We start from the raw sequence: 27,863 nt of genomic DNA, 5'->3' as shown, positions 1-27,863 counted from the left end.
AGGAAGGGCGAGCACCCGGCGAAGCTCCTGGAGAGGCCCCGGTCGAGCTCGAAGGCCCCATCGGAGGGGGAGCGAGGCAGTGTCCCCCCCCTCAAGGATAAGGCGGTGAGCGCAACTAAGGTGGTGAAGGCCTTAATCCATCCGGCCAAGCCCTCTATCGATACTGTCGCGGCGGCCCTGGCTCAGCCTGTGGAGGCTACACCAGTGGTGGCGACCTCGGGGCTCAGAGTCTCCCTGCCACCTCGGAGGGAGTCCTCTTTTGTGCCCATCGATAGGACCCCCGTGAAATCCCCGGCGGGGAAGAAAAAGGGGGGGCAGGGCGTCATCGTAGATTCGGCTTCAGAGAAAGAGCTGATCGAGGTCTTAAACCACGGCCTTGGCGTGGATGAAGACCGGCCCGTCGGGATGGATCCCGACGCAGGTGACGACGACAGCGTCGAGGGTGCCGACGGGGCCCCTGATCGCCCGTCGGATTCCCCTCTGCCAGCGCCGCAAGATAACCCGGCGGCCATTTTGTTGGCTATACAGTCCTTATGCTGAGAGATAAGGACGAGACTACCGTTGCCGACGGAGGAAGGGGCACCGAATGAACCGGGACCTTCTGGTGTTCCCCCTCCCAAGAAAAGAAGGATTCACCCTCTACCTCCTTTTCAGCCGTCGCGACCCGTCCAGCCCTCCTCCCCGTCCACCCGAGGGGATGATACGGGGACTGACACGGCAGCGATGGGTACGGACGACGAGGTATACGACGAGGATCTCCCGTCGTCACCTCCCACCAGGGCTTCTCCGCCCGACGAGATTGGATCGTTCCACTCCATGATCGCCAGGGCATCCGAGCTTTTCCAACTCTGCCCTGAGGAGAAGAAAAAGGAAGGATTCCTTTATCAACGGCGCGAGGCCAAGAGGAAGACGGTCCTCGCGGTGCCTCTACTGGACGACATTTGGGATGAGGGCCTCGCCCTCCTCAAGAACCCTTCCACGACGCCAGCTAGAAGAGACCGGTACGAGAAGAAGTACCGGGTCCCGGACGCGGCCCCCCTGTGCCTCCGGGCGCAGCCTACCCCGGACTCCGTCGTCTCCGCGGCGGCCAGGAAGAAAGCGGGGGGGGGGGTGCGGCCTCCACATCGACTTCCCCACCAGACGGCGAGGGAAAGAAATTGGACGCTATGGGACGCAGGGTCATCTCGTCTGCAGCGATGACGATTAAAGCGGCCAACGCCTTGGCTATCGTGGCCCGCTACGACAGGGAGCTATGGTACAAACTGGCTCCCCTGCTGGACTTCCTACCGGACGACAAGAGGGCGGATGCCCTGGAGATCCTACAGGAAGGTGAGGTGGCGTCGGACCACGCCATCACTATTGCGACGGACATCGCCGACACTGGGTTTTGCCAGTTGGGCAACGGCGTGTGCCTTAGGCGGCGTGGATGGCTCAAGGCTACGGACTTCCGTCAAGACGTACAGACCAGAGTCCTGGACATGCCGATCGATGGGAACAACCTGTTTGGGAAAACAGTGGACGATTCCCTTCAGGCCATTAAAGCGGACACTGAGACGGCCCGGGCCCTTGGGGTTCTACAGCAACGACGGACGCCCTTTCGGAGCAGCGGAGGCAAGGGCGCCTCCAAAGGTTCCGGCGGCGGTTTCTCCACCTACCGTCAAGCGGCCCGCTCGTCGTCTCAGGAGGCCTACAGAGGACGAGGCAAGTCTGGAGGACCCCACCGTCGTCGCCAAGGAGGTCAAGGCGGCAAAGCCTCGTCGAAACAGGATTGAACCGGCCGTGGGGTCGGGCCCCCACCGAAGCACCCCGGTGGGAGGCCGGCTGGCGAGCTTCGTCAGCGTGTGGGAGTCCATCTCCACCGACCGTTGGGTGCTGGACGCCTTAGCCCGGGGCCACGCGCTCGAGTTTCAAAGAAGGTGCCCGCGCGTCCCTCCCGTGGCCAGGAAAGAGCTTCACGTCCCTCAGCTTCTCCTGGAGGTAAATGCGTTGCTCAGGAAGGGCGCCATCGAACTCGTCCCAAAGAGGCTTCGGGGCTCCGGAGTTTACTCAAGATACTTCCTCGTGAAGAAGAAGACGGGAGGATGGCGCCCCATCCTAGACCTGCGACGTCTGAACAAGTTCATCAAGGCGCAGAAGTTCCGGATGGTCACCCTCCAGCACGTCCTGGGTCAGCTGGAGGAAGGAGACTTCCTGTCGTCGTTGGATTTGGAGGATGCCTACTTCCATATTCCCATCCTAAAGGGGCACCGAAAATTCCTCAGGTTTGTGGTCCAAGGGCGTCACTACCAGTTCAAAGCCCTCCCCTTCGGACTACGGTCGGCACCCAGGGTATTTACCAAGTGCCTTGCACCGGTGGTGACGCAGCTGCGCCGCGAGGGGATCCACGTCTACCCCTACCTGGACGACTGGCTCATCCGAGCCAAGACGAGGGAGCTCGCCGTGGAGCACACGGCAAGGACCGTCCAACTTCTCACGGACCTGGGATTCTCCGTGAACTACGCCAAGTCCCACCTGGTACCCGCGCAAAACGCACTGTTTCTGGGAGCGAAGCTCGACACAGTGTCCCTTCTGGCCTCCCCGTCGGAGGAAAGGACCAGGTCCATCCTGGGCAAGGTGCAGCGGATGTTGGTTTCCGACGCGGCCAAGGTGAGGTCCATCAAGTCCCTCCTCGGAATGATGTCCTCTTGCATCTACCTCGTTCCCATGTGCAGGCTCCGAATGCGCCCGTTGCAGGAGTTCCTGGACGCGCGCTGGATCCAAACGACGGGCGGCTTCGAGGAGAGGATCACACTCGACGAGAGTTTCCGCCGAGCGGTCCGGTGGTGGGGCACCCGCGCGCATCTGACGGCGGGCATGGACTTCCAGACCCCAGACCACCAGTAGACAGTGACCACGGATGCCTCCCTGGAAGGGTGGGGAGCGCACACCGGAAATCTGCACGCGAGAGGCCTCTGGCTCCCGACGGAGAAGTCCCTCCATATCAACGTCCTGGAGCTCCGTGCAGTGTTCTGGGCCCTCAGGTCCTTCCTTCCGTCCCTCAAGGGCAAGGTGGTGAGGATCTTCACCGACAACACCACCACCATGTTTTACATCAGGAAACAGGGCGGAACCATGTCCCCAGCACTGTCCAAGGAGGCGCAGGACCTGTGGCATTGGGCCGTCGCCCAAAGGATGTTTCTGGTGCCGTTTCATCTGGCAGGGATAAAAAACACCATCGCCGACTCACTCAGCAGGGAGCTGCGCTCGTGCCACGAGTGGGAACTACGGCAGGATCTAGTGGATCGCCTCTTCCGACAGTGGGGCACACCACAGATCGACCTGTTCGCGACGGCGACGAACTCCAAGTGCCGGAGGTTCGCCAGCAGGTTTCCCCAGGCGAGGAGCATGGGCGATGCTTTCTCGTTCCCCTGGGAGGGCCTGTTCCTCTACGCGTTCCCTCCTTTGCCACTGCTAATCCGGCTCGTCAACCAGCTCAAGAGGTCACGGTGCAGGATGATCCTCGTCGCACCTGCGTGGCCGAGGCAGATATGGTTCCCGGACCTTCTGGACTTATCAGCGTCCCCGCCAATCAGGCTGCCGGTGGACGCGGATCTACTCTCCAGGGAAGGAGGCACCATCCTCCACCACGACCCAAAATCGCTGAACTTGCAGGCCTGGCTCCTGCAGCGCTAGAGTTTGGAGGATACGACATACCGGCCGACTGCAGAGAGGTTCTTGCAAAGGCCAGGGCGTCCTCGACTCTTAAATGCTACGGACACAAATGGAAGAGGTTCTCTGTCTGGTGCCACGCACAGAAGATTAACCCTCTACGGATTATGGCTCCCCAGGTACTGCCGTACCTGCTGACGCTGGCCAAAGCTGGACTGGCACACGCGTCCATCAAGATTCATCTTGCTGCGATCTCCCGATACACCAGAACCACGGGGCGGACGTCCCTGTGGTCTCATCGTCTGGTGAAAGAGTTCATGAAGGGACTGTTCAGATCGTTCCCGCCGGTGAAGGCTCCGGCCCCGGCGTGGGAGCTCAACGTGGTGCTGACCAAACTCATGGGACCTCCGTTCGAGCCTCTGCACTCGGCCCCGTTGAAGTTTCTGTCGTGGAAAACAGCGTTTCTTGTGGCCATCACCTCCGCACGACGGGTGGGAGAGATCCAGGCCCTTTCCTGCAAGGCCCCGTACTTGACTTTTCACGACACGAGGGTAGTGCTCAGGACGCACCCCTCCTTCATGCCCAAGGTACCGTCGGACTTCCATCTCAACGAACCCTTGGTGTTGCCTGTGTTCTTCCCGTCGCCTTTGTCGCCGGCTGAGAGGACTTTGCACTCGCTGGATGTGGCTAGAGCGCTGAAGTTCTACGTGGACTGCACGAAGTGTTTTCGGAAGACGTCACAACTCTTTGTGAATTTCGGACCTGTCAATCAGGGGAAGGCTCTCTCGAAGGCTTCCATTTCCAGATGGCTCTCCGGCTGTATCATGTACTGTCATTGGTTGGCAAACCGACCGCTGCCTGGCCGTCCGAGAGCCCATTCCACCAGAGCGATCGCAGCCACCACGGCGTTCCTTTCTGGTGTGCCCCTGCTGGACATATGCAGGGCTGCTACGTGGAGGTCGACTCACACCTTCACGAAATTCTACTGCGTCGATCGGGATTCCAGGGAGGAGTCCAGGGTCGGCCAAGCAGTGCTGCGCAACCTGTTCCCCTGAGGTGAGCATGGTGAGGAGGTAAGATGCTTAATGTTGGGTTTGATGTAATGCTTAATGTTGAGCCTTTGCCACCTCCCGTGGTTGTGCATGTGTGTACTGCTATGTATTCTTTATTCATGAGCATGTGAATCCATGCCAGACCCCATGCTGGAGAAGGAACAAGTTACTTACCTGTAACTGTTGTTCTCCAGCATGGGTCTGGCATGGATTCACATGCGAACCCTCCCGCCTACCCCTCTGCGGCTCTTCACTTGGTCATACTGCCACTTCACGTGCTTCCAAATCTGAAGATGGCTGCCAGAGGCGGTGCTTAGGTAGAGGGCAGTCATTGGCTGTGGTCAGTATGACGCAGAGACCAGTGATTGGTTACTACTACGAAAGACAGATCAGAAACAAAACTGATACTGGTTTTTTCTTTACCGAGGATTCCCAGCCTGACGACGGGGAATATTCATGAGCATGTGAATCCATGCCAGACCCATGCTGGAGAACAACAGTTACAGGTAAGTAACTTGTTCCTTATTCCTTATTATTAACTCACTTATTAAATGATCTGAACAGAAATGAATGTGGTGTGAGTTGAGCATTGGTTAGGGCTTTTCTGAAGGTTGATGTATCATACACTTTTTGCAGACTGTATTCATCAATTGCTCATCGTTATACATGTAGATTTCATTTGCATATATAGTGCAATGACTACTGATTTGTTTTCGAGCGCCGATTTCTTTCCATTTAATTATTGTACTATTTTCCCATGGCGTTTGGCTTCTTTGAAAATGCAGCTTACGTTTTCGTTAACTTTTCTTTATCTGCTCACACTGATTGTTGTTTCAAAGAACTACTGGAAAGGGAAAATGCCTGGAACCACAACATAACATACACAAAATAATCTAACTATAATTTAATAAGAAAAAGTACTCTTGTAGGCTTGTTAGAACGCATGTACAGTTGTCTGTTGGAGATCATTTACATTTACCAACATCTCTTTTTGAACGTATATTGCTACATTCACAAATTGGTCTGATTTTGTGTTTTTTAGGTAACCTTCGGAATTTTCTGGAAGACTATATCGTACATCATGGTACAGAATTTTATACTTAATAGAAGGCTACACTTAATTGTCCGTCTTTCATGTTTTTTTTATGGTTGACGTGTTATATATCTCTTGTATTATACAATTCACAAAATGTCATATTTTCTATAGATCTTGCAGAGTCCATCTCCTGCAGGAGATTAGGTTTGGAAAGGCATGCAATATTAAACTATTCGATAAAACGGGTCTGCCAGAGGGCCCTTTCTTGTATTGAGCACAAGATGTTTATGCTGCAAGGGGCTAGCACATACTTGGCAGCTCATGCCTTTTGGACAAAACATCAGATTAGATGAAGGACAGCACAACACGAGTGTGCTTTGTCTTTTACTGGACACCAAATCATGAGTTTTCAAAGTTAAATGTCCATGCTGGTTAAAATGTGTATATGTATATACTAAGACCAAAAATGTGAATTAAAAAAAAAATGAAAAAGCATTCAATCTCATTTAAAGACAAGCAGCTCTATGATGCCATTCCAAATCAAATTGATTATTTTTCATACTCATGTTTTTTGAGATTACAAAATATTGAATATGTGGTTTTGAAAAAACAATTAAATGTGTGTTTTATTTTCTAACCCAGCAAGCCATGAACCTTTGTTTTTCCACAGCTCTTTTGTGCATAAATGGTAAAGAACGTGTCTTTTGTTAGAGTTGTCAGGTTTCGCTTTGATCTTAGCTAAATGCCTGTTAACATTCTTGTCTTGTCACAGTCTCAGGTCCAGCCAGACGTCTGGGTTGTTCACGACCATTGTGGTATTAACAGGCACCAGTGCCGAGTGTGGCAACCACAGCACCTGTGATGATCAAAAACGACTCTCTTTTCCAGGCCCTCTCTAGCCCTTCTATAAAGCCACATTGTAACAAATTGACTTCTGACCTGCAGGAGTAAAAAGATGAGCCGAGACTAAAGCCCCTACTCAACCCTCACACATCTACAAACCAATAGCCAACCCAATCATAAAGGTAAAACAGGCACAGTTAAGAGACATAACTCCTTTGCTTTTTGAGGTATCGTAGACTAAGGGAAGGGGGAAGTTATTCTCTCAAGAGGGGTGTGAATGTGATCCTGTAGCAACCCAAACAGCAAAGAATAACAGTTCAAAATAATGGAATGTCCAATCAAGGTTCTATAAAAAAAAATATATACTTTATTACACATCATATGCAATATTTAATGATAATATATTGAAATATTGAAATAGAAAAACATGACCAAAACATGTCCCTGAGGAAAGAACAGAGGATATGCATAGATACAAAGATGCAGCACTCTTTAGAATTAATCAGGGGTGAAAGCCAAGTAAAACCACAATGTTTGTAAAAAGGATATGTTCTGGTGCAAAAAGGGATTAAAGTAACCTAACCAGCCTCTAGGGCCCAAAATTAGACCAAAGGGTAGTTAATAATCAATAATACCTCTTTACGTTTCTTAGTGGTTTAGCAGCGTTGAGCCAGGCATGTGGGTGCTGTGCAAGCCGATCAAGCCACGTTTGGGTGCATTGATTTGTGTTATCCAAAGTGGGGAAAGGGCGGTGTGCACGTTCAAAATGGGAGTTTAGAGAATTTTGACGGTGGCGTTTGAGCAATGCAGTTTGGATGGCTCACCAGGGTCGGGTTGAAGATCAGGTCCAGTTCCATACGTGGTAACTGTTGGTTAGGGTTGGCATGTGACACTCCAGCCGTTCAAGTTAGGGTCTGCCCAGGGATAAAAAATGTGATCCTGATGATCCGATGTGCAGTTTGATGAGGTGGAAACTCTATGTCGATCCAGTCTGAGGCATTTGGTAACTACTGAATCAGGTTGAGAAGTGGCGCAATGCTTCTAGCGGCTCGAGACAAGGTCCTGCAATAATGGGTTAGTTCGAGCCAAGCCGGTGACGGGCTCAGCTGGGGATGCAATGACATTGAACTGAATCTGTGTTCGATGGCAAAGATGCTAGTGACTGAATGTGTGGTCTGAGTCGGGTGGTTCGGTGTTCGAAGGTCTCAGTTCGATGAGGACCCAGGGTCTGCAAGACTGTGGATGAAGATCAGTAACGGAGAGGCTGGCAGTTCAAAGCGCATTTCAAATAGTGCAGGCGCAGCAATGACTTCTTGTTTGAGCCGATGCAACAACATGCTCAGTCGGTGCATCGCGGCAAAAAACTTGTTTGAAAGGTACGACACAGAGGTTCTTAGATCAGGTGAATGCCAAAGGCAGAACCAGTGGGGCCTGTTGGTTCGATTGGGTCAAATAATCTCGAATCCCACTTGTGAAATGTCTTTATTTAGATAGGGGTCCTTTCTCTGGGCCATGGCTAAATCTTGAGGGGCATTTGGGTCTCCATGACTTTCTCTTTCAGACTCAGAGGAGAGGGAATAATTTGAAGCTTCCTTCGCCGCCCTGAAATCCTGGGTCTCCCATTCAGTGTCTCCTTTTTCTGCTACTCTGGGAAGCATTGACTTCTCAATCACCCCTTGACACACGCCTGCCATCCTTGCTCCTATGGAACACCTGGAGGTTTTGCCACCATTGAAAAGTCCCATTACGCTCTCCACGTTGCCTCCTGCAACGTTCTAGTATTTTTGGCCTCCTTGGCCGTTTCCATCCTTCTTAACCACGCCCCTAACTTCCGTCTTTGCTTTGCAACCCTACCAGTACTTTTGCTTTTGGGTCTGACACTAAGTTTCTACTCCCAGCCTTTTGGCGTGCTTATTCCTTTTGTTCCCTCTCCTCTACGTCTTTGCTGTGGTTTTTTGTTATTCCGCAACCAGCTCCCCTTCCCACAGGTCTCGCTCCGTTTACCAGGGCTGGTTCGGCTTTGTTTCTTTCTTGGCGGCGCTTCTCCCTGCTCTGCCCCGCTTTCGTGTCGCTCTCCTCGTTCTTTGTTTCCTGTCTTTTCTTCCGTTCTTGGCGGTACCCTTTCTATAATTACTTGCCATTTTTTCGTCAGCCTTTCTTACTCACCTTGGTTTTCCGTTCTGTTTACCTTTTGCTCCTCTTTTCTTTTCCCCCTCTTCTGTTTGGCCGAACGCTGCAGCTGTCTCTGTTCTCTCTTGCTGGCGCTCTTAGCGCTACCGGAGCACAGGGATTTTGCTGTCCTCACCTACAACCATTTGCAGATTGGATACTCGGATTGCCTTTTCACTCTTCATTCAAGATCATCTGTTCTATGAACAAACTTTGCAAGACCATTTCTTCAAGAGGTTTTTTTAGCCATTGGCTTTTTCCTCTTTTCTTGTGTTCCAGGAAGGGGGTCCTTTGCCTGTCATGTTCAGTATGGCGGCAAAGTGGCTTCCATCAGAAGAAACAGGTGAGCAGGATGGGGACTCAACTGTATTAAGTGACTCAGAAGTAGAGGTTTTTGACAGCTTGCAACGCCAAGAAAATTCCAACATGGCTACAGCAGAGCAAGTTCAGGAATTGATCAATGCTTTACAGGGCCTTTCTCAGGAGGTCCAAACACTGAAGGCTGAAAACAATACTCTGTGACAGATGATTACCACCCGGGATCAACAACGTGCTGAACTCCCTCCTATGCCATTGGCTTCTGGCAAGTATGATGGGTCTCCCAGAAGGTTTAAAGAGTTTATGGAGGCCTGTATCATTCATTTCATGTTTCGGCCACAGACCTATGCCTTGGATCAAGCTCGAATAGGTTTTTTGATCTCTAACCTGACGGGTAATGCGTTTGCCTGGGCTACTCCACTTGTGACCAGCGCAAGTCCTGTCTTGCAAGACTACGGTGCATTCACAACCCAATTCAAACAAGCCTTCGAGAGACAGGAGTCCTCCCAGGTAGCCAGCGAAGAACTACTCGACATCCGACAGGGTCCTTCTGATTTACTTACGTACATTACGCAATTTAAATGAGTGGCCGTTGACACAGGGTGGCCTGAAGCTGCACAATATACCATATTCAGGCAGGGCTACGTGAAGAACTTAAAGACGAACTAGCCCAATCCCCAAGACCTGCTTCTTTTTCTGAGTTGTTATCCTCCACCCTGCAGATTGATTTTGGTATGTCCGAGCGGAAGTTGGAAACAAGAAAAGGACGTACTCCAATGTTTCTTGCAGAGTCTTCAGTTCCATCCCCCTCCTCACTCCGCCCTCCAAAAGACAAACTGATGCAGATCGGAGCCACCACAGCCCTGCTTACCCCAGATGAACGAAAGAGGCGTAAGGTGAACAGCCTCTGTATGTACTGTGGATCTGGTCAGCACCTTCTTCGTGAATGTCCTGAGGTGCCTCCTCATCGCCCGGGAAACAAGCATCCTCGGAACTAGAAGGGACGAGTGTCCGAGGTTATTCTTCCAGCCCCTACAATTCAATGACTGTTTTTTCCACCGCTCCCACGGAAGATAACAGACTGATGGTGGAAGCCATTCAGGTGCTGGTTAAACAAAGGACCATTGACACATTGGCCCTCATAGATTGCGGGGCTGCTGACAATTTTATGGACATACTTTGGGCTAACAAGACGGGAGTCCAACGGATCGAGAAGGAAGAAGACCAAAAGGTTGAAGGTGTGGATGGCACAACTCTTAGCTCCGGTTTGATTACCCACACCACCGACGTGATGAACATGTCGGTTCTGCAACATAAGGAAACTATCCAGTTCGATCTTATAAGGGCTGCACACTTTCCAGTGATTCTTGCGGTGTCTTGGTTACGAAAACATAACCTGACAATCGGCTGGTCCAAGAATCAAATACCCTTTAATTCTGGATTCTATCGCAAGTGTTGGTTGTCCAGTTGCAACTATCAGACAGTAAAGGCTGTGGACGACTCACCCTCTTCTCTGATGCCACTCGGTGTCCACCTGATACCTACCGATCTGTTTGACTTTAGCAAGGTTTTTCTGGATAAAGATCCACAGGGGCTACCACCCCACCAACCTGAGGACTGCGCCATTGACTTACTACCTGCTTCTCTCATTCCCTTTGGGCGCATGTTCTTTCTTTCCCTCAAGGAGAAGGAAGTGCTTCGGAATTACCTCGATTCCAACCTAGACACCGGTTTTATACAGCCATCCCGCTACCAGCCGGGGCTTCATTATTCTTTATCCCCAAGAAAGACACCCATGAATTAAGACCATGCATAGACTACAGGGGTCTTAATCGGGTCACCGTCAGGCATAGGTATCCCATGCCGTTAATCAGGGACATCTTGGAGGCGGTCCGGGGGGCCGTTATATTTTCCAAGCTGGATTTAAGACCAGCGTACCACCTGTTGCGTGTCTGGACGGGGGATGGGTGGAAGACTGCTTTCCACACCCCGTTCGGACACTACGAGTACAGCGTGATGCCATTTGGCTTGGTGAATGCGCCCGCTATTCCGAATCCTTTCAGATCTGCTGTTCCACAATACCATTGTTTACCTTGACGACATCTTGGTGTTCTCTACTTCCACTCAAAGTCATAGAGAACATCTACACCAGGTCCTCCATCGCCTCAAAGAACACCACGTATTGGTTAATCCTGAGAAGTGCATATTTAAGGCTTCCACGGTGCCCTACCTAGGGTTTATCCTGTCCAAGCATGGGGTACAGATGGACCCCAGGAAGGTGGCAGCTATTTTGGATTGGCCATCTCCCACCTCTGTCAATGAGATCCAGAGATTCTTGAGCCTAGTCAATTTTTACTGAAAGTTCATACCAAGGTTTTCAGATGTGGTTCTCCCTATCACAGCTCTCCTTAAGAAGACCACCACTCCGTTTGCCTGGTCAGGAAAGGCAGAAGAAGCCTTTGTACATCTGAAAAAGCTTTTTTGTTCCGCTCCGGTTCTTCGCCAACCCGATCAGACTCTCCCATTTATCGTTGAAGCCGACGCATCGGCAGCAGCCATAGGGGGAGCTTTGCTACAAGAGCACAAAGGCGTGGAACACCAGTGGCCTACCTTTCAAAGACCCTAAACCCTAGTCAAACCAACTATTCTGTGATCAAAAAGGAACTGCTAGCCATGAACACCGTCTGTGAGTAGTGGCGTCATCTACTTCAAGGCGCTGCCCATCCTTTTCTTCTTTGAACCAATCACAAAAATATCAAAGTGATCCAATAGATGGAGTGTGCCAATTCCCGGCAGGCCAGATGGGCCCACTACTTTGCTCAATATGATTTTACCATCTCTTACCTGCCGGGTAGCAAGAACGTCTTGGCCGACTCTCTTTCCAGGATCCCCATACCAGGTCTCTCCTCTGATCATCGACCGGAATATGTTGTGCCTCACAACAGAATTGTGTGTCAGGTTTCAACATTCCTCCAGAAAGTGAGAGAGGCCACAGGTTATGCTAGTTCACCCCCCAAGACCACACCACAGGATATAGTCTGCAGATGTGATGGGCTGATATTCGAAAATGACCGTCTTTATCTCCCCGGCTCGGTGTCCCAACAGTATGGTTGCTAGTGAGGGTCTAAAAGACAGTGAAGCCCGGTATCGTGCTCAGACCAACCCTCATCGCTAGAGTTCACCTACCTGGACCAATGGCACCATGGTTTGGCTCTCTACAAAGTACCTGCCACGCTGGTTGCGACCCTCAAAACTATCACCTTGTTTCGTGGGCCCGTTTCCCGTTTTGAAAAGACTCAACCTGGTGGTTTACCGCCTACAACTGCTCAGGCGAATGAAATGCATCCATCCCGTGTTTCATTCTTCCTTGCTCAAAGAATACCAGGGGGATCCCTATCAGCATTCTACTCCCTCCTCAGGGATTCCTGTTAATACTGTTCCTGAGGAATATGAGGTCACGAAGAGCATGGACTCCAGATACAGGAAAGGGCGTCTTGAATATTTGGTTCACTGGAAAGGATATCCCCATACAGAAGATTCCTGGAAGATTCCTGGGAACCCGTTTTGCAGGTACATATACCCAGATTGGTTCGTATTTACCATCGTCTACACCCAAGCAGACCAGGTTGTCCGCACCTTGGAAGGGGGCATACTGTCACAGGCCTCATCCTGGCGCCTGTGGAACACCTGGAGGTTTTGCCACCATTGAAATGTCCCACTACGCTCTCCACGTTGCCACCTGCAATGTTCTAGTCTTTTGGCCTCCTTGGCTGTTTCCATCCTTCTTAAGTACGTCCCTCACTTCTGTCTTTGCGTTGCAACCCTACCAGTACTTTTGCTTTTGGGTCTGACGCTAAGTTTTCTACTCCAAGCCTTTTGGCGTTATTATTCCTTTAGTTCCCTCTCCTCTACATCTTTGCTGTGTTTTTTTCTTATTCCGCAACCAGCTCTCCTTCCCACGGGTCTCGCTCCATTTACTGGGGCTGGATCGGCTTTGTTTCTTTCTTGATGGTGGCTCTCCCGCTCCATCCCCCTTTCGTGTTGCGCTCCTCGTTTTTTGTTTTCCTGACTTTTCTTCCGCTCTTGGCGGTACCCTTTCGATGATTACTGTTTTTCTTCTGACTTTCTTACTCACCTTGCTTTTCCCTTCTGTTTACCTTTTGCTCCTCTTCTCTTTTCCCACGTCCGTTTGGCAGAACGCTGCAGCTGCCTCTGTTCTCTCTTGTTGCCGCTCTTAGCGCTACCGGAGCACGGGGGATATTGCTGTCCTCAACTGCAACCATTTGCAGATTGTATACTTGGATTGCCTACCCACCTACTCATAGACTATCCAGTCCAACGGGACCTTTCACAAATTTTCACTCTTCATTCAAGATCGTCTATTCTACAAACAAACTATGCAAAACCATTTCTTCAAGAGGTTTTTTTAGCCATTGGCTCTTTCCTCTTTTCTGGCGTTCTTGGAAGGGAGTCCTTTGCCTGTCATATTGAGTCCGGCGGCATAGCGGCTTCCATCCGAGGAAGGCTGTATCTCTTCTGGAAAAAACTATCTGACTGGAGAAAGAAGGGCAGGAAACAACTCTCATCATCAGAAGAAACAGGTGAGGTGGAGGGGGACTCAATTGTATTAAGTGCCTCAGAAGTAGAGGCTTTTGACACCCCTTGAGCAATTTTATGACCTTAGTAAACATGGAAGGGCTTCTTCCTGTGGTTTTGTTGCACCACTTAACTTTGCCTCTGAAATTTGGGTCTAAGACATCAATTCCAAACTGACATGCCAACCCTAACCTGGGTTCTAGTCTAATATATGTATCAGGAGGCGGAATCAATATTAAGTCAGTGGGTATTGGTTTCCTTTCAACAAGGGGGAATTATTGTGTCCCTACTACTACAGATATCAAACCCGATAGAGCCTTTAGTGGCAACTGAGGGGTCCGATGCTCTGGCACTCAATTTCTGAAACTTTAGGGTTCCCCAACTTGTATCGGTTGAGCCACATGCCAATCCTAACACCATATGGGAGGTACATGCTTAGTGACGGGATAAGGCATTGGTGTATTAGAAATGCCTTCTGTCTTACTGTTAATGGGAGAAAAAGTGATATCGGGGAAGCAGTCAGACTGTTTGGTTGATTTGGTAGCTACTGTGTCCAGCAAGCACAAAATGAGTTGTCCTTCTGTAACACAGTGAACATAGGGATTTTCTTGTTCTAGAGATATCAAGGGATTCATAATGAGATTACCTTTCGGGCTGATTCAATTGTGATTTGCACACTCTTTGTATAATTAGCATTAAAGACTTGTCTTAAAGTGACTAATAATTAAAGTTAAACTATCAGTCCTTACTGCAAGTAGATCCTTCACCCAGGATCTAAGCAAAATGAAATTCACTTATTATATGATATAGTACACTTTGAAGAACACAGTTGAACAACCTACGTGACCCCAGGACTTAGATTATATTTTTATTCAAAATGATAATAATTCAAATCATACATAATATTACTTTCTTAATAAACTGCGAAATTACTGTCACTTAACAAGCAACTGTTGTTTCACAAAATCACACTTTTAAAAATAAATACAGATAGGTAATAGGACTAGTAGGTTAATGATTCCATAAGGATTTTTCATAATGTATAAACATAAGTCCATAATTACCAATGCTCCACAACAGGGTTGCACAATTTGTTTCACTTAAGGGCCGAATGTAACACACAAGTCACATACAGTGGGCCGAACTATTCATGGGAATGAGTGAGTACTAGGAGCATCAGGGTGAATTTCGAATGTAAAGAACCTCTGTTTTAACATGTGTTTTTTATTTATTATTTTTTTTACTGTAACACATGATACATAGGGCCTGATTCATGGAACCTTTTCCTAAGGGATTGCGCTATTATAAAACACTTCCATGAATGAGGCCCATAGTCTTTTAATGGCATTGCCCCAGACGGGCAGACTGACTTTAGGACCGGCAACACATAATGTTAAATTCATGTTTCTTGAAGGGCCATAAACAATGTCTTGAAGGGTCGCATTGGGCCCACGGTCCACATGTTGTAATGCAAGGCTCTACACGTTTCAGATATTTCACTTCTTTAGGAGTAAAGAACGTCTAAACTTCCTAAGCACATAAAATAACTCATTGCATATGTAAGAAGTCCCTTAATCGTAATAATATTAAATACTAATCTGCAATTATATCATCAATTTACTACAGGTCTGAAGACATGTTACACCCACTGCTAGCATGGTATTTTCCAAAAACAGTAAATACATTATTCCAATCCAATTCAATCTTCATTATTACCACATGCAAAACTTTATTTTTAAAAAAATGAAGCAAATGCCCTAATATTGTCAAGCACCATATTACCTGACCTTGTGCCATAGATGTAATTAAGTGGTAATAATCTCTAAAAAATAGAATCATAACTTAATCATAATAAACCATTCTAGTATGAATCGTATAAAAGATACAACCTCATTTTTACTAACAGTTAATGAATGTCCTTCAATCTGTAGTCAAATGTGATAAAACCATAGTGTGTTTAGCATCCTGCCTATATGTAGAAAACGTTTCTGGGTGATGGTATTTACATATTTCTGGTACCACTAGCCTGCTCAATTTCCATTGCATAACAGTCTTATCCTCCACCATCATGGGTGGGATCACATTCTGTCTTAAGATCACTGATAGACAAAAACATTTTTTTTTATTGTAATTTTTAGTTTGAATCAAACTTTTATCACAACACATTTCTTATCATAACCTTTAAGAAAACAACCATCCTCCATCACAATTCACAAGCCCAGATTTAAGTTTCAATGTCTAAGAAGGCTTTCAGAAAGTTTATTACTGAACACGTCAGATGAACTGAACTTCCACCTAAGATTCTTAGCCACCATTCATCCATGTTGTCATTTATTGGGGCAAATTGTTTTAGGTGGATTGACCTTAAGATCTTACCTTCTGGGCATTCTGTGATTAGATGTTTAAGTGATTCTATGTTAGTCCTGCAGAATCTGCAACTGCTGTCATCTGATTTTTCAATGTGACATGCCACTAACATTTGTTTTGTTTTTATGGCATTTAGACACAATCTTAAGAATCTATTTCGATGATGACGAGAAGGAAATTTCTGCAAATATTGTGGCAGATTATCTAATTTGTTCATTACAAGACTATGGTCCAGAGCAGTCGATAGATATTTGTGTTTGGACAGATTTTGAATCCAAAACCATTGTTTTATTTTTTTCTTTGCGATTTGAGGCTGGTCTAGCAAAGTTTCGATCTTGATGTCGCTCACCTTTAGGACTTCCTCTAGCTTTTTTGTCCAGGTCTTGAGTAGTCCAGTATATCCCAAATTATCTCTTGGCACTAATATCTTATATGCAGGTTTCTGCATTTTTCATAGGATCGATAGGGATTTCCAGACGACGCAGCCGTATAGTTCTTCTAACGCAAGTTCGTACCTTATTACAGTGATTGAGATATAATTCGGTAGTCTTAACACTCGCCGCCAGAAGATTCCCTCTAGTTGTGCCCAAATTGTATGGTCTAGGTTCCATCCTGTTTCTGATCCATATGTGATTCCAGGGACTACCTTTTGCACATAAAACCGCCACACTGGGATTAAACTGAAGTTTCCAAACAAGGTGTGGATTTGCGCCCCTTGTAGAGCGAACGTTTTCATTAGTTGCCACAGGTTTAATACCAAATTTCTTTCTCGAATTGACTTATTTATTAGAACTCCCAGATAGCGTATTTCACCCACTGCTTCGATTTCTTCGTTGTCGATCTTCCATTTGACGTCTCGATTTCTTTTTCCTTTTGCCGGGCCAAACTTCATTATTTTGGTCTTTTTTACGTTGATTCTTAGGTCATTTTTCTCCATGTATTGTTGTAAACCTGATATTAGTCGCTGTAACCCTATTTGAGTTTTGTCAATCAAAACCAGGTCATCTGCATAAGTTATGCACCAAATTTGGTGACCATTTATTTTTGGAGAGAAACAGTGTATGTTTGTTAAGGCATCCAGGATATCTGCAATGAATAGTTTAAACAAGATTGCAGCTAAAGGGCAACCTTGTTTTACCCCTTTATTCGTGGCTATTGCTTCAGTTAATTCGCCCTTTCCATTTATCCTTACACAAATCGATGTTTTTGAATGGAAGGCCATTATTGGATGTAGAATATTTTCTGGGCAACCCCAATTTTTAAGTTTTCTCCATAGAAGTTCACGATTGACTGTATCAAAAGCCGGTTGCATGTCTACAAAGGCAAGGAATATATTTGAGCTTTTCAGTAAAGCTTCCAGTTTCAGTAGGTTTACTATAGTCAGATGAATCTCCGTCCCGACTCCTCTAGTAAAACCTGTCTGACGGCAGTCCATGATTCCTTTATTGGTAGCCCACGTTGTTAATTTTTGCTGGAGGAAGGTCGCCATTATCTTTCCAATAGCATCAAGAGGGGCGATTGGCCTGTAGTTGACTGGGTCAGTCCGATCCCCCTTCTTGAAAACTGGCACAACAATCGCCTCGGTCCAGGATACTGGGAGTGATTTTTGGTTAGCAATTCTGTCAAATAGTATAGCAATGAAGATGGACCATTCCGTTTTATGTGCTTTTAGCATTACATTGGAGATGCCATCTGGCCCTGCTGCTCTTGAATTTTTTAACTTGGAGATTGCATGTTGTAGGTCGTCCTCGGTTTCCGATACTTCCCATCGCTTTAACTCACTATTCGTGTCTGTTATTAGGCCCAGATGCGATTGTTCGAAAACACCTTTGAAATGATTTTGCCAGGCTCCCTCGGAGACTCCATTTGCTAACACGTCTGTTTGATTTGCATTGTTGTTATTTAGAATGCGCCAAATCTCTCTCACGTTGTTCGATTGAATCAAGGATAGCATCATCTCACCACGTTCTTGATTTCTTGCACAGGAAAATGATTTTTGCCAATTACGGTATTTTTGTCGCCGTTGTTTAATATATGAGGCGGCATTCGCTCCCATATTCCGCTTTAACTCTCTTATTTCTTTATTAAGCAGTTTCTTCTGGTCATTTACTAGTCTGCTCCATTCATGCCTGTGTGTTTTTCTGTTGTTTAGGATCCTTGGATTGCTCAATTGTTGGTAAGGCAATAGGGCGACATAGTTTATCGGATTTGCTGTTGTGTTAGATAGGGATCGATACTCCTCTGTTAGGCCTTTTATTTGATTTTCTTTTAAGCGTAACCGATTTCGCCCTTGATTTACTTCTACTATTTGTTTGCAGAACGCTACCACCGGTTTCTGGCTTAAAGGCCAGGACATTTCCAAGACGTCATGGTCACTTCGATCTGTCTGGATAATTTGTAACTTTATGATCTTAGTCCATACATTTCTTGATGTCCATATGTAGTCAAGGATCTTTTTGTGGCCAAAGTTTCTCCAGGTGAACATTGGTGGTATGTCTACAGTTACTTGTCCATTTACCATGTCGCAGTCTCTTGCGTCCATTTCATTGTCCCAACCCACTCTCCTTGCAATGATATTCTGTGTATCCTTTGTTTGTGATGAGATGAGCTTCATTTCATCATTGAACCATTATAGGTTCATATCACCGCATATAATTATCGATAGTTCTTGGTATTTCCTTTGATTTTTATCAATTATATTTGTTATTGATTGGATGAACTTCTCAGTTGTGATCTTCACTGGATTCCAATACAGGTTAATTAGGAGCAGATATTTTGAATCCGTAAATTGACCATTTGGTTTGTGAATTAATGTTGCCTGTACAAAGCTGTTTGGATTTTCAATTCCGCAAACTCCCCAGGTGGTTCCGTTTTTCACCATTGTGATTAGGGAGGAGTATGGGCGACCCTGAGCGTTTTTTTCCGCTGGATTGAGCAGTGTCAGGTACCCGTCCTTTACAGGTGGACTTCGTAACCATGTCTCCTGTAAACAGATGAAACATTTTTCTGACAAATCAACTGGGAAGTCATCAAATAGGTGTTGAAAACCTCGGGTGTTCCATGAAATCAGTGTGACCAGCCCTTCTCGGTCGTTGTTGTCTAGCTAATGTTTTCTTTTTCTTGTTTCCGCATCACTTGTTTGCGATGGATCAAACCGATTGGCTTTCAACTGATTCCTCAAAGTATCACCACGCTGTTCATTAGAATCTTTTGCATTTTTGCTATTGTTTGAGGCTCTAGAATTTTTTTAAATCAGTAGATCTTCATCCGAAATCTCGAAGCCCATAAACAGTAGTTCATCTTTTGCCGCCATGATGGTTTGTTCATACTGCTTTTGAATTTATGTGCAGTAGAACTTGGTCACCTCGTTCTTCTGAGACGTATTCCACTATTCCAAAGTCATTTGTTGTTACTGTTCTCAATATTGGCACTGAATGCAGTAATCGAATGACATTGCCTCTGTTTAGATTTACATCGTTTTCCTCATGGAATATGTTTTCAATCCGTATTTTGCCCTGCAGTTCTTTTGTTTCGGTTTGTTTAAGATTTTCCGCTGCAAGTAATTTAGTCTGTGTTTGTGCTCGTGTAAGTTTTGGATTTAATGAGACATGATGTTTTATCGCTCTGTCCCACTCTTGGCTGTCCTTAGGTCCAGATAAGCTTTGCTGCTTTTTTGTAATTTCCGATTTTCTTTGAGGCTCATTTTTTTTTGCGAATTTTGCCTTTGATTGCATAAAAAGTCGCTTAGCGGTTCCTTCGTTTGGTTCCTTCGTAATTGAGTGACATGTTTCATCCAACTCTTCGGATTCAGCCGTCTTTTCTTTTTCAAAGTCGTCAGAATATGTTGAAAGATCACAGAGATCCCCCGAAGATAGAACAGATTGGATGGAGACATTGTCTGAGTCTAGTCGCATTCTTTTTTTGGGATTTTTCGTGTCAGATTTAACTGTTACTCCTGTTATTTTTATTAGAGCTTTCTCTTTTTCCGGTCCTTTTTGTTGAACTTGATTATCCCTTACAAAGAGACTTTGCTTGACTGGGGTAGGCAAGTTTCGTATGAACTTTCGCGAACCATTTGAGTGTTTTTTTGTTACCTCCAGGTTTTTCTTTTTCTCAGTTTTTTTTTTAGCTGGGCACTGCTTTTCCGACTTAGATTGAGCCGATTTGGCCACATGTATGATATTTTTTGCTGCACCTCCAAAAATTCCATAAGTTAGTTTGTCAGTCGAACAGTGAGGCAAGCCCGAGGATTTTTCGGCATTTACTTCACCAATTGTCACGATTTTTGTTTTCCTTGACAAAGACAACTCCTCAGAAACAATGAAATCAGCTGGTGGCAAGTTACTGCCACCCGCCTGTCCCGTCTGAGGTTCCCCAGTTGGTAAGTGGGCATTCTCGTGAGGTCTTTGGCCTTGTGTTTCGATCGATTGACGCAGGGAATCTGTTGTATCAAAAAAACATTTCTAGTGTTTTTGACGTATTACCACCATTTCTGCCTTCAGAGGGCTGAATTGCCATGATCTTTTCCGGTTCTTTCAGGCTCGCGGAGACTTGAGACTCGTTATTGGAATGCAAAGGTCCATGCATTGAGCTACACCTTAAAGATTTTAGTAAGGAATTTTTTTCCATACAATCATTTTTAATCTGTGCGCTTAGCTCAGTGTGCCGGGTCCAAGTTTTAGACGCTTCGTTTTCGAATTGTTGTGTGAATAATGCATTTGCCATTTCCATTTTGTTGATTTTTTCATTTAAATGACTAAGTTGCGCGCTATTATTTTGTAGTTCATCATGAAGTGATTCATACAGTTTGATGAATGGAATCAGTGCCAGCGACGTTGCAGCGAGTACATTGTTATGAATTTGTATTGCAGCCGCCGTTGACAAATTGGATTTGAGTGACGACTCGTTTTATAAGTCGTTGTATTTTGAGTCGTTCCTCTCTCTTGCCATGGCACGTCCATCCCATTTTGGAACTTCTGTGGTCATTTGCGGCAATGGACTCACATCGACTGAAGAGGACACTTGGACTGGCGTTCAGCTGCTTACCATCGGCTGTAATGGGTTTCTTAAGCAGCACCTTTCTTCCTGAGAGACATACGGTTTGTCATTTGGTGTAATTACAGCAGTGCCGTGGATTTGATTTCTAAACATTAATCTTTCAATGTTCGAATCACGACTCCCTAATCGGCCATGTACTTCAGGACTTGTTTGTAAATTTAGAAGTTCTTTGTTCTTCGCAGATTTTTGAAGAGACTCCGCACGTGCTTGGCTATCTTTGGCTTTGTTGTTTGCGGTAAAGCTTTCTGCTAATTTACTCTTCATTGCTTCAAAGTCTGCTTTTAGACGTTCTGTAAGGCGTGCTTCGCGACCTGCAAAATCAAATCCGCTAGTCAGCTTGCAGCCATTTGTCTCTAGGCTTTCATTATTGTTTTGTCCATTTTTACTTTTGCTCTGGCTTGATAGACCTTTCGCAAGCCTTAATTCTGTAATTACCAGGTTTCCGTTTACTTTTTCTGACTGGTCCTTGTTTATCAAAAAAACAGACGTTTTATGACATGTTTGCCCTGGATTTGCTGCTGTTTTATTAAAAATCCTTCCCACCAACACGTCTTTTTTTCTTCCTTCTGTGGGTGGGTAAACAAATCTCATTGAGTTTTCTTCACACGTTATGACTGGTACCTCGAGTTGCAGAAGCTCAATGTCTGTTACGTCAAACGGTGAATCAAAAACCGCTGTGTTGATTTCAGTCGCATTTTCTCTGGTTCCATTTTGTGAGTTTTCAATTGTATTAACGTGTAAACTGCACGCGATGATTTTGTTTGGGTGAACGTTGCTTTTAGCATTGTTCGCATCGACCTCCAGCGCGATTTCACTGTTTCCTAAGGTTTCCTTGCTCCTGTTAGAGGTTAACTTATCTCCTTTCAGGGCAGGGTCTGCTTCACTTTTCCCTTCAGCCTCAAATCGTAATGTTGAGGCAATAGCAGACGAATTTCTAGCAAGGTATTTACTTGCGAGTTGTGCTAATGATGGAAACACAGAGGCATTAGTGCTTGATTATTGTAATGCTTGCGCTGTTTGGACAGTGTGTACCACAGTATCCAGTGTGTTATTTTGTTGCTTTTGACTCGACCAATTGTAGCCCTCAAGCTCACACTTTCTAGTGTTCGTATTACCCTCTAGAGACACAGTTTTGTCTAAAGCCAGTGTGCATGTCTTTAGTTTAGAGCGAGTCAGAGGGCCTGCCTCAGCCATAATTTTACTTCTTACCTGTGCTTGCCTGGAATCGTCTGGCAACGCTCTTCGTGTTTGTTGGACGCAATGCCAATCACCAAAGCCGCCAAACAGCTAAACAGCAGGTCCACACAGCCCTTCTGCCACAGGGCTTACGCCGCAAGGGCGGCTCGATTATGCTAATATGCCCGGCAGAATGTGACGTGACTTTCGCGTCACGGAAAGGGAAATCCTCGTAGAATCGAAGCAAGTAAAGCAACGGCGTCCTTTTCACCGTTCGCTTTTTGCTTCGCTCGTGCTGACGGCTGGAAAAAGGGAGAGGAGGAGGATCAGCTTCTTCACTACAATCCAGCCACAGTAATCCAAAGAGTTCAGGGAAACAAAAAAGACAGTCTAGCCGCCACAGCTAAACAGCAGGTCCACACAGCCCTTCTGCCACAGGGCTTATGCCGCAAGGCCGGCTCAATTATGCTAATATGCCCGGCAGAATGTCACTTGACTTTCACGTCACGGAAAGGGAAATCCTCATAGAATCAAAGCAATTAAAGCAACGGCGTCCTTTTCACCGTTCGCTTTTTGCTTCACTCGTGCTGACGGCTGGAAAAAGGGAGAGGAGGAGGATCAGCTTCTTCACTACAATCCAGCCACAGTAATCCAAAGAGTTCAGGGAAACAAAAAAGACAGTCTAGCCGCCACAGCTAAACAGCAGGTCCACACAGCCCTTCTGCCACAGGGCTTACGCCGCAAGGGCGGCTCGATTATGCTAATATGCCCGGCAGAATGTCACGTGACTTTCACCTAAAAAAAAAAGAAATATTAAAAAAAATTATAATAATATGAAATCTACTAAAATACCTATACATAAGAATGCATTTATTCCGAAGAGTAAATTGATTGTCAAAAACAAAACAGTAAGTAAATACAATAAAACAATTCATGTTCTCATACGAAGAAAACATTCTCTTCCCGTATCTTGGAAGTAACATCTTTTCTGATTCTATAAAATCCCTCAGCCTCCACAGACGTTTCCTCCACCATCATGGGAGGGAAGACATTGTGCAAATAAATACCTACAAACATAATAGAACTGACCAACCAATGAAACAAATCGAAAATGTAATTGTTTACAAACGACAATACAGTGGTAAGTTAAATTAAACAAATCAAAGTCCAAATGTATTCCTCTTGGGCTCAAAGCTGATAAAGTGTCAATCCAAATGATTTTACATTTCTGTAAAAAGAGTTGAATGTTTCCACCTCATCTCTGAAATGTAACCTATTCCAGTAATACACATTGTAGTTGTTCATGGAATCATATGTTGTATAGTCCCCTAATTACATTTTTTGACCAGTTTACAGATGGGTTATCATGTCACCTCCCAGAATATTGTTGCAGTGCTTACATGAGTAACAGGGCAAAGTACCAATTTATGTAGTCTTCGGAATCCAGGACTTACCAAATTCAGCCATTACCAAAATATTCTTAATCAATTTATTTATTTTGTATATACATGTTTTGTGTGTTTAGGGATAGGGCTTTAGGGGGTGCTGGATGTCAAGTTGAGGTCGTGGGGGTGGGTGCTGAGGAAGAAACCCCCATTTAAAAGAAAATCAACCAAAACGACTATGGGGGAAAAATACACAAGTAATGTGCAAACTAGGAAAGAGACCTTGTTAAAAACACGTACAACCATTGTATCATATTCTAAAATCTTCCAATATATTTCAATTATATGTTTGATGGGCAAGTTTTATATCAAATATGTGCTTAAATAAACCCAATTAGGAGGTTTTTGAGAGGTTTTACTGTTTAACAAATCTGTACGTTGCATAGGTACGACCTTTTGACATACCATATCCAGAGTAAGTTCATCATAATCACTAGAATTATATTTCTCCAATAGTCTTACATTTTATCTTTCTAAGTCATTTTGGTCAAAAACAATACCTTTTAACCGTATTAACTGACTTAATGGACAACGTTTTTAGAGTATTCGGTGGATGAAAACGTTTAGGATGTTTTTGGTTATAAACATTTGTTAGTAAATAAAAGAAAGGTCCTCACTACCCCTATCTTCTAAAAGGGGTTTTCCTGCCTCAAAACTAATACTAAAGGTTCTGTCAGAATGCCCGTCAAATAAATCTCCACCATCCTGTGCCACAACCTACTTCTATCCCTCACTCTACAACTAAAGAAATAAATTAACAGAAAATGCCTTCTTCAGGAGATGGCTCCCTTCTCCTGCTTCTCAGATGGTACCCAAAACAATTTCCTCTTACAACAAAAATTCCTCCCCTGGATTTTGGGTTTCACCCAATCTTTATACAAATTTGCATCCAGGAGAATGCCTCCCTTCTCCTGCTGTTGATTCTATACAGTTTCCCTTCCTCTGGTGTCTACAGCACAACTCTAAGCGCAGGACCAAGAGAATTCCTCCCTTCTCCTGGTATTGTTTCACACAGTTCACAAGGGCAGGGGGAATCACTCCTTTCCCCTGGTTCGGTACCAGAAGAATGACTCCCTTCTCCTGATATTGCTGGGCACAGTTCAGAACAAGTCCAGGGGAAATGACTCCCTTCCCCTGTCGTCTTTAACACAACTCCTGGTTCGGTATCAGGAGAATTACTCCCTTCTCCTGGTATTGCTTGGCACAGTTCTTTCTCAGTAATGCTGTCAGTATCTGCGTTTGGGTCCCAGACCCTTCTCTGGTGGTCAGTGGTTTTCTTTTTCCCACTGTTACAAAGAAGATTTGGTAGAGGAGGCTAAATATGTTGCTGGGGTCAATTGGCATATTCATTCATCTAGTAACCCACTTGCTTAAATAATTCCAGAGTGTGGGACGCTGATATCCATTGCCCTGGGGATCCTGCACTGCACCTCTACCTCTACCCATGCCCCGCCTGATACTGGCTTTCCTGTGGAATCCTCCCCCCTTGCCTGGGACATTTACCCTAGGATATTCTCCAGATGCAAAGCCATAATTCGATTGCCATTGGAACATCTTGTGTGTTAATAAACACACATAAACCATATGCCTTTTTATTAAAAGAAAAAAAAATATTCTGCGCCTTCACTTGTGTTTTTAGCCTCACTGACTAGCACTTACAATCCGACGATAAGGAATAGCCACATGCATACAGTATGCCATACACATGACACAGACTAATGCAACTCCCCCCTCTCATTTTTCACCTGTATAGATCTCCTAATGCACGCAAACGACCCTAACGAAAATGTGGGAGGGCTTCACTAACAGCCATGAATTTTGTGTTATTCAATATGAAATAACAATGGCATCAAGTACAACGTATTGAACAAGATGTTGGTTTTAGCATGAAGTACCCCCGTATATTTATGTGGCGATGAACAAGAGAAAACTGGTATGCATAGTTATGAAAACTTTGCTCAAAGTAGAGGAATCATTGTGCATAAAGCAGCGAATGAGGGAAACCGTTATGTGCAGAGTCATGTGCAATGTCATTTTTTGTGATAAACCATTGTCTGCAATATTATTTTTCATGCTGTTGATGGTTACTGTATCATATGTATAGCAAATTAATCATGATGCTGATATTTACCCTGCCATGAAATTAACTCATTAAGATACTACTTTCAAACGTTCATTGTTTAATCCATGATTTTTGTTCTGCAGTTTTGATTCTGGTGTTTTTCTTCTCCTAAATCCGACCACTTTAGTCCTTTTCTTACGTTTGGATCTATCAAAGAGCCACATGCGCCCTCTCCTCGCGCTCTCTCATTTTCATCCCTTTCTTCGTCTGACATCATTATACCCCAAATGGTATGGCTGTTATCCCTTTCCTTGTCATCAAGATCTAGTCTACTTAGGGACAGCGTTCTATGCTACGACATCCAATCTATCTCTTGTTTCTCTCGGTGGACAATCCTTCGATACTCCCTCTGGTCTCATAACGATCTTTTTTCCTGATCTGCCTATATAATTCCCCACTCCTTTTCCCTATGCCTTCTGCCTCATGCTCATCGGCCCATATCGGTGCTCTAAGGTATCTCGTGCAGCTCCCTGCGGGGCTGTTGCAACCTTCTCTTTTCCTCCCATCATTCACATTCTTCAACTGGTATTACACATCTATTAACAATGTGATCTATTTCGTCATCCCTTTGTTCTCTGCTCCTTCTTATTTGCTTTTGTTATTCCTCTTCCGTCTTCTCATCTCCCTCTTCTCTTGCTCTTCTCGCCTTCTCTGCAACCTTCTTTCTTTCAATCTTTATGCTTCTATTTCCTCACGTTTCTTCTCCCCACCATCTTTTCTCTCTCTCTCCTTTTTCTGCTCTTCCTACCTTCTTCATTCTTCCTTTTGCTTCCTCTCCATCTCATCTTTATATGCACTTTCTGGTTCCTTTTCCTTTCTTTCCCATTCCTCTTTTTCTTCTCTCTCTTTAACATCATCAATACCCTTTCCGTCTAATTTTAGTAATATTTGTCCTCCAATCCACTCAGGTGTACAATTGCTTCTTCTCCAATTCTGTCTTTCTCTCCTTTTTGTCTCTTGTTTTTTTCTTCTATCTCCATCAGTCTGTCCCTTCTCTTGTTACGGTCCTCATATTTACTATGTCCGGACATATATTTGCATTCTTTAATCTCACTTTCTTCTGTACTATATTCTCTACAATAAGCAGGGGGAGCATATATTGGATTAATATACCCCACTGCTGCTTTTAACTCCTTCAGAGGATACAATCCCTGTTTCTCAGTGGTTGTACTATTGTCTTCAGAAGGAGAAAGAGGAGCGGAGGGCGTTGTGCCCTCCCCGTCATGCTGATTACTCCTTCTCGGGTGGGTCGTCTTTCTCACTCTGATACATATTCCATAGCTCAAAAATGGCTAACCCTTATTGTAGCTTTTTCCCTGTATATACAGCATGTAAGTATGTTGTCATATGTTGTAGTATTGTTCCTGATAGCAAACCCTTTTGCAGGACCATCTTAACAGTTTCTGGGGCCCGGAGCACAGGCAGCCTTGGGGTCCTCTCCGAAACCCATGTCTTACTCCCACCCCCCCAAAACCCATGACCCCTTCCCAATCTGAAAAATGAAGGGATTACATGCGTCGAGTCAAATTCAACAGATACTCTAAGCTTTAAATGGATTATCTAGTTGTTAATAAAATATGAACATTACACATCTCTGTGACCTGTTTCCCCAAGAAGATGCTATATTAGGGGCATTTGCAATTTGCTTTTTTTGAAGACTATTTTTTGACATGGCCACAGATGCCTATCAGCGGAACACTAAGTGCCTCAGCCCAAGATGCTGCTGCCACCAGTCTAGTGGATGTCCCCTGAATTATAGCTGGCCCACCTTGTATGTTGCGGAACTGGCTATACAAATGCAGCGACTCCAAGATGCTGATGCCAGTTTACACCCTCTCTTTTTCTTGCCAAAAGTGACAAACAAGTTGTCACATGATCTGGTGGATGCAGTTCATCTTTACATCATCCAACACTGTCTTCAGTACATTTAAGAGAAAGAGTTCCCTCTCGTCTGGCTGGGCACCCATCTGCCGACCCCAATGCTGACAAAAAAACGCATCCTTATCTATTTATTTATTTCATTTGTAAAGCGC

General features: G+C 45.4%; 1 protein-coding gene across 11 annotated transcripts in view; it reads left to right on the top strand.

Moving 5' to 3' along the window:
- Positions 1 to 27,863, top strand: part of CIITA (class II major histocompatibility complex transactivator) — an 807,875-nt gene that overhangs the window by 385,762 nt on the left and 394,250 nt on the right. For all 11 annotated transcript variants that reach the window (XM_069647820.1, XM_069647816.1, XM_069647817.1 and 8 more), the window contains one exon: positions 5,743 to 5,784. In XM_069647820.1, the coding sequence (XP_069503921.1) occupies positions 5,743 to 5,784 (42 nt within the window). The remainder of the gene's footprint in view (positions 1 to 5,742; positions 5,785 to 27,863) is intronic.

Source organism: Ambystoma mexicanum, chromosome 2q (assembly GCF_040938575.1).
Source record: "Ambystoma mexicanum isolate Mex_15411 chromosome 2q, UKY_AmexF1_1, whole genome shotgun sequence".
Classification (NCBI taxonomy): Eukaryota; Metazoa; Chordata; class Amphibia; order Caudata; family Ambystomatidae; genus Ambystoma; species Ambystoma mexicanum.
This window is presented reverse-complemented; position numbering and strand designations above follow the sequence as displayed.